The sequence below is a fragment of the Serinus canaria genome, chromosome 8 (genome assembly GCF_022539315.1).
Source record: "Serinus canaria isolate serCan28SL12 chromosome 8, serCan2020, whole genome shotgun sequence".
NCBI lineage: Eukaryota > Metazoa > Chordata > Aves > Passeriformes > Fringillidae > Serinus > Serinus canaria.
The window spans coordinates 11,794,024-11,801,092 of record NC_066322.1 but is presented as its reverse complement, the minus strand read 5'-3'; the positions used below and the strand labels follow the sequence as shown (position 1 = coordinate 11,801,092).

General features: G+C 37.0%; 1 protein-coding gene across 2 annotated transcripts in view; it reads right to left on the bottom strand.

Moving 5' to 3' along the window:
* Positions 1-756: 756 nt before the first annotated feature.
* MIGA1 (mitoguardin 1) overlaps positions 757-7,069 on the bottom strand; it is a 34,640-nt gene continuing 28,327 nt past the window's right edge. The window contains exons 11-16 of one of the 2 annotated variants that reach the window (XM_009088613.4): positions 6,929-7,015; positions 6,707-6,805; positions 6,270-6,404; positions 5,032-5,085; positions 4,261-4,377; positions 757-3,927 (exon numbers count right to left, since the gene is read on the bottom strand). In XM_009088613.4, the coding sequence (XP_009086861.1) occupies positions 3,709-3,927; positions 4,261-4,377; positions 5,032-5,085; positions 6,270-6,404; positions 6,707-6,805; positions 6,929-7,015 (711 nt within the window). In that variant the 3' untranslated portion in view covers positions 757-3,708. The remainder of the gene's footprint in view (positions 3,928-4,260; positions 4,378-5,031; positions 5,086-6,269; positions 6,405-6,706; positions 6,806-6,928; positions 7,016-7,069) is intronic. The other variant, XM_050977187.1, reaches the window with a different exon arrangement.

The window sequence follows — 7,069 nt, the reverse complement described above, 5'->3', positions numbered from 1 at the left end:
CCCAACTTTCAGCTGGGTTATCAGCACTAGGACAATAACCACATGACCTTAGGCTGTGCAGATCTCAACAACGGCCATCAATGCTCAAACACGAAAGGCGTTTGCCTTTTGAAGGACAGAGCGGGCACTTTCCCCCGGTGCCACCCTCGTACTGAAGCACAGGAGCGGCGTCGGGGCTTCTGGCTGCCAGGGACCCACCCGCTTTCAGCAGATGAACACATAAACATGCAACACAAAACAAATCTGGGCAGATGAAAGCACGGACACATGGCCCTTCTACAGCAGTAGGGGTTAGTCTCTTTATGTCCTCTATTTCATTATTTATATTACTCCATAAAGGAGGTCTTAATCCACAACTGGAACTCAGTACAGCCATTTGGCTTGGAAATAAGCCTGAAAAAATTCATCTCCTAAAACCAAGTAGAGAGACAACAGCTTGGCTGTTACAACGGAACAGCTGTATACAATGAAACTGGACAGCCCAAAAGCTGCTCCCATACAATATTTCTTAAATTTATACAATAAAATTTGTAATAGTTGTTCTTTGTTGATTTCAGGCAGAAAAGTTCAATTTCAGGATGACCAACTGGTATCAAAATTTCTCCCATATTAAATGATTTTGCATTAGATTTCAAGAACTGTCCAAATTCAAGTTTCAGATAGTTATATGAGCAACAGTTGTTTCACTGAAATATTTTATTTTATATACACAGCTGCAGTTAATTTAGGCAATAGAAAGGTCACAAATACTCTTACTGACACTTGATTTGACACATTTACTTTGATAGAAACCAAACACTACAAAAAGGAAGAGTAATAATCATTAAGAACACATTTAAAGTAAAATTATTATTACAACTAAATTACAAATGATATAAATATTTGATTCTTTACAATCCCTATGCATTCAACATTTCTAATCTTAGGAGTACCATTATGGCAGAAGAGGATGGCTTTTAAATTTAGTTTGTTCTTATTAGGATGGAAAGTATCATTCAAAACTACCTAAATTTAGACACTATAAACTAAATTCTGAGTCTGATCATGAATTAACTAGAGTAGAACTGCATCATGCTGTGGTGCAGCTCTGGCACTTGTGTTTGCAGAGATGGTGCACTTCTGAAATTCTTAAGCCACATGGCCAGTTATCAACAAATGTTCTGTCCAGCTCAAAGGGCAGGTTGTAACAGAGCTGATTGCAGTTCTGTGTTGCAAGGAGAGAGCCTTCCCCCACTGAAACTGGCATCTCTCTCTGGAGCTAGTTACACACTCAGAATAGATGGATCTTTTTAGAAAAAGATTGAAAAAGACTCAGAGGAGATCAAAAGCCTTCCCACCTGTACCTGGACATTTTCCTGTCTGTCTATTCCCTTCTTTTTTGGTTTCTTTACCATTTCTCAATCAAGTGTTTGTTGGGCAGCATCTTATAACAACCAGATCCTGTATTTCTTATTTTGGATGGGAAATACATTGGTTCAATTTCCAATCCAACTCTGTGGACTTTTGAGAGCTTTGTGAGTGTACAGAAGTGCTCCTGTTTGAAAGGGACAAAAATGCTGAAGTCAGGTATTATGAAGTTCCCCTCATTTTCTGAATCGTTTGGTGCTTGATTAGACCTTGCTTATTCTTCTGTTTAAAACAATCCTTTTGTTTTTGACAGAAGACCAAGTTTCCAGGTTTAATTTTTTTCCAAGTGTCTGGAAACATTTATAATCTCATCTGCAACTCTGTTTCTTCAAGACCTTTTTGTAAATACTATGAAAATCTCAATATACCTTTAATTCCATGAAGAAGTGCATTTCTGTTTTTCTGTGATATATGTTATGGTATAATTTTCTTCATTCTATTTTATGTGACCAGACAAATCACAGCAGACACTTTGCTCTGTTACCAACAGGTCATACAATTGCTGTAGCATATGCAGAACACTTACTCTGTTCCCTCTATTTCCAGCTATTCCTATAGATTCTGAACCCAACAAGACACCTTTATTGTTAAATATAATTTCTTTCATAACTTGCAAAAAGCTGCCAAAATACACATAGCTTAAACATATTTATCTTCTCAAAACTTAAGTGAGGTGGGTGAAAAAAACTTCACATGCCTGTATTGAAGACACATTGCAGAGAAAAAAAAAATACAGCAAGGAGGATGGTGCCAAGCTCAGCAAGTTAAACAGTGGAAATAGGCCAAGAATAGCATTTGGAATTTCTGGTTTATTACATATAGAGTATACTCTTTTTTGTTAAATAAACTATAATCAGTTGGCATTTCACACAAGTAATATGACACATTTTCATCACTTTTTGTATTTATCAAGTGAGTACAACAAAGGAGCAAAATGCTGGCTTCAGTAAAATCTGTGAATTACACAGGCCCTCATTTTGAACAGCATCCTTTTGGGTTGTGTTTGACATGAAATTTGAAATGTTGCTAGTCAAAGTTTGTTTTGATATCCTAGATTTTAACAACATGCTTCTCAAGTATCTGAATATTTGGAATTACTCTGTATTTCTTGACAAGGGACAGATTCTTGTGGGTTGGCTTTGTGTAGCAAAGGCATTTAAGTGCAGTTTTAGAGCCTAAACTAACTGTGAAGCATTGCTTCAGCTGACAGAAATTCAAAGATAGCAGCTCACCATTATTTATCACCTCTGGAACAGGAAAAGCCATTGCTGCAAGGTGCCTCATACCTTCTGAAGATGCTGTGCTCCTATCTGAAGATCAGGGTTCCATGGCCTGAGCCACAGTTTTACACTGCACAGAGGGGGCCACAACTGCACAAATCTCCTCTTAAACAGACACCTGACTTCCCACAAAGAAGGGAGGAAGACACAAATTATTAAATTATAAAAAACTGCCTTCAATTCTGTTTCATTATTAATAAATCTTATAATACACACTTATTAAAAATATATTTTGAAATGCTACATATGAACTGAGAATAATATTGGTTCATTTACCACCATATTGAGTAGTAATGGTTTTAAAACAAGAAAGTTTTAAATTAATTGGTGAAGCTAGCTTTTCAAATATAAAGAAGTATTTTTAAACACCTCAGTGATGTTTAGATATTTTAAATCAAAATAAAGTAAAAATTGCATACTGGCAGTCATTCCTGCCCAAATGGTGCTTGCATTTCCTGCACTGCTCCATTACACAGTAGTACAAAATGGCTGCTCACACCCACACAAATGGAATTCTGGGGCAGGGGCAACATGTTCAGTTCTGTGCGTGTGATTACTTTATTGCACGTGTCACATGAATCACAGACTGCAGACACCCCAGTCAAAACACCTTCTAGATCTAGACACCTAATGCTTTGGAGACTCTGCAATGAACATTTTGTACTATAAGCTTTTAAAGGAAACAACTCCATCAGCTTCACTTACGAATTATTTGTGCAAAAGTACAGTATTTCATAAATAAACTTTACCCAAATATTACAGAAAAAAGCTTTGGGATACATGAAATATAAATACAGCGACAGCTGAGCTGCAAAATTAATTTAGGTATATACAGTAACACACTCCCCAGTTCTTTTCACAGATGTACATTTAACCTCCCTGAGTCCTTTTCCATACTTAGCAACACGATGCATTCCCAGATGCTGGCTCAGTAACAGCCACAGCAGCTTCAGCACTAGAGAAAAGGGTGGAAAAGAGCACATCTGTGTGCACTCCCTGCCATCTGCCAGGGATTTTAAGCTTACTGTACTTTTGCTTCCAGGAGCCCACTGGTCAAGACAGGCCTGTGGCCACTGACACAGGCTCCAACGTGTCTCAGTGAGTCTGCCCCCAGGTAGGCCAGCAGCAGCTCCGTGTGCCGGATCAGCAGCTGCGTCAGGTCCTCAGCCAGGCTCTCCATGGTTGAGTATCTCACCTTCTCAAAATCAAAAATGTCTTTGAGGAAGAAAAGCACTTGATCCTAGTGGGGGAAGAAAAAAAAGGAAAAACTTGTTTTCAGTTACAAAAAGGAAAAGAAAAGTATGCAATGCTAACAGCTCTTTCTTTAACATGTTCCCTAAAAGAATCCAATTATGTATGATTTCGGTGCTGAGACAGAAGTGTGCTAAAACAGCCTTTGCAAAACAGTTCCAGGCTTAAAACATTCCTATCAAAGTACTTCTTATGGTTTCTTACTGTTAGCCTTAATCTTAGGATAATGCAAATGTATACTAATATATAAAATCTTAATTTATTTTAATCAGAATGATTTAAAAAAAATTAGAAAATTAGTAATTAAAAAGAAGTTGCAAACCTTGAAGAAGCAGCATAGATCATACAGGGAATTTCTAGGGCCCAAAAAGCCCCAGGCCAAAACAGGGCTGATATGTTCACATATAGCATAGAAATGTGCAAAAAATCCATCAGGCACCTAGTGATGTAAAAATTGTAGATGAGAGTTAAACAGTAAATTTAGTATACAGCTCTATTATTCAGCAATAAGTCTTCATAAAAGCACAACACTTCCCTCCTTGGTCTAATAAAATCCCCCAAAGGTAAGGAGCTGTGGCACAGAGTTCTACTGAGCCCCTGGTCAGGATGCAGAAGGGGCTGAGGGGAGGCTGCAGCAGAATTCCTGGTGCTGGTGAGGAATGTGGTGCTTCAGGCAGGTAGGGGATGGGATGGATGGGATTTGGGGCAGGACTGGATGGGATTTGGCTGTGGGGTCGTGCAGGGAGGTGGGGCTGACAATCCCAGCACAAGCAGGTGAGATACAAGAATCATGACCTTGGTGTGCAGAACTGTGAGATCTGTGTGTGGGGCAGGAAGTCAGAGAAGTGACTGACATCACACTGACTGCACCTAAACTAGGTTTAGGAAAACCTTTCAGTTTAGGCTTTTTGCTAAAAACAGGCATTAGGGCCCCAGGAGCTAAACTGCAACTGGCAAACCTCTTGTCTAAATTAACAGCTCTACAGGACTAAAGGTTGATCTCTCATTTATTTTGCCAAAGCTACAAAAAGAACTTCAAATTATTAGGAGATGATCAATACCTTTGTTCCATATAATTTGAAAGGCAGCTTACCTTCATTTGCTGTCTTTTTTGCTTCAGTACTGACCAACAACTTGAAGCCACAGCCTAATTGTAAAAAGAAAAAATAAAGCAAGCCCCAAATAATTTTCCATCTCAAAAGAACTCATCTGCAGAATACTGTATTTCTATAGTCTACATTTCAGGGACATGTATTTTCTTCAGTTTCAATCTTGTGACAACACAAAGATTCAAGCCATTAAACAGCAGCTGATATAAATAAGTTTATATGTAGTTCATACTTGCTATTTCAGATCCATCTTTGCAACATTTTGGTTAGTTCAATTCAAATGTAATTTGGCATCCTTGACTGATTTTACAGCTACCACAGTTAGCAACACTCACTGGGTTTAAGTGAGGACCAGTCATGTAAATTAAAGTGTGTGCTCAGACATGAGTAACTATTTTAGATATTAAGTGGCATGTGAACACATTGAAATGTACTTTTTCATTTTAGCAAAAACATTCTTGCAATAGCTTCAGATTCAGCTATGGAGCTTTGTCCAAATATGGACCTGTGAAATACAATATCCCAACATCAGTACTGGGCTTTTTCCCCCTCCTAGCCTCTAACTATCCTCATCTGACTCCCCTCAGTACTGCCAAGAGAGTTTCATACAGACAAAGCACACTGTATCCATAAAACTACAAAAATATATACATGTTATCTTTATTTTTTTCCTCTGGAGGGAATATTTCAATTGAAAAACAAAAAAAAAAAAAAAAAAAAAAAAAAAAAAAAAGGAAAACTTGCAGTGTACAGATAAAAATGGATGAAATTACAGTAGCCTCTGTACCAGCTGACCATGGCACTAGCCTGTGTCTCTAAAAGAGGGATGAGATCTCTTTGGCAAATAAACAGCCACACATGAAAAATCATTAATTGTAATCAACAGCTGAATAGCTGTATTGTATTAATTTACTTTTGTTTCCTTGCACCTTTGTCCCTTATTGCTAAATCTATGTCTATGAACCAAAACCTGGACCTGATGTCTAAAATGTGGCTAACAGAAACTTCCCTTCTAAAATTCTACTTCCTCAGAGAAAGGAAGATATTTTCTCCAATACATTGAATCATTCTCTGTTTTGGGCCAACTTGTAATTTTTAAACTCCTATTATGAAAAACCTGATAATACAATCTTTTAAATTCTTTTGAGGAAGATCTCAGGTACATACTCAGTACACTGCATGCACTACAGATCAATGACTATAATTACACATGAATACTTACAGTTTCTTTAAATGAGGAATTTAACCAGCGGTTATTTACTACATTCTGTATAGATATTGGTGGATTTTCTAAATCTTCAAATGAATCCATTAATATGAAGTCCAGGACAACATCATAAAAATTCAGATTTTTCACCTATATTAAATGAGAATATGATCTAAGTAACCTAGTTTCTCTTTCAGCAGTGGAATTCAGCATGCACCATATTGTAATTTGCAGACTAATTGTTTTTAAGGATTAATAAAAATACTTTGTCAGTAAAGGAGAAGTTTAAAAAAAGTATGGTTTCTGGTACTAAACTGGTGAATGCCATTTCTCTAAATCAGAAATATAAACAATAAAGAGTTGCCTTTCCCACAATTCTGAACTGTAGAAAATTATTTTTAGATCCTATGGCATTAGCAAGGGTAAAAGCACTTTTCAGAAATGCAACTCACTCCTCTAGCAGCAAGTTCCATTTCAGTATTATCCCAGTGATCTGTCTGTTCCAAAAAATATATCATTTCATCAAAGACATCTTCAAATTTCTTTGGATTCTGTAAAGTAAAAGCAATGAGTATCAAGTAAATGTAAAAAGAGATATGGTTGATTTTCCCTGGACCCTGAATTCAGGTAGAAGTTACATAAACAGCAAAACATTGGTAAAAAAAGGCTTTTACCTTTCGTGCTTTCACAATTAAAGCAGACAAAATTTTTCTCCCACTTTCAGCAAGAAATATTCTGTTGGATGTTTCTGAAAGAATTATCTAGAAAAAGGTTCAGAAAATATAGACAGGTTCATTCACAGTTTATACCAAATG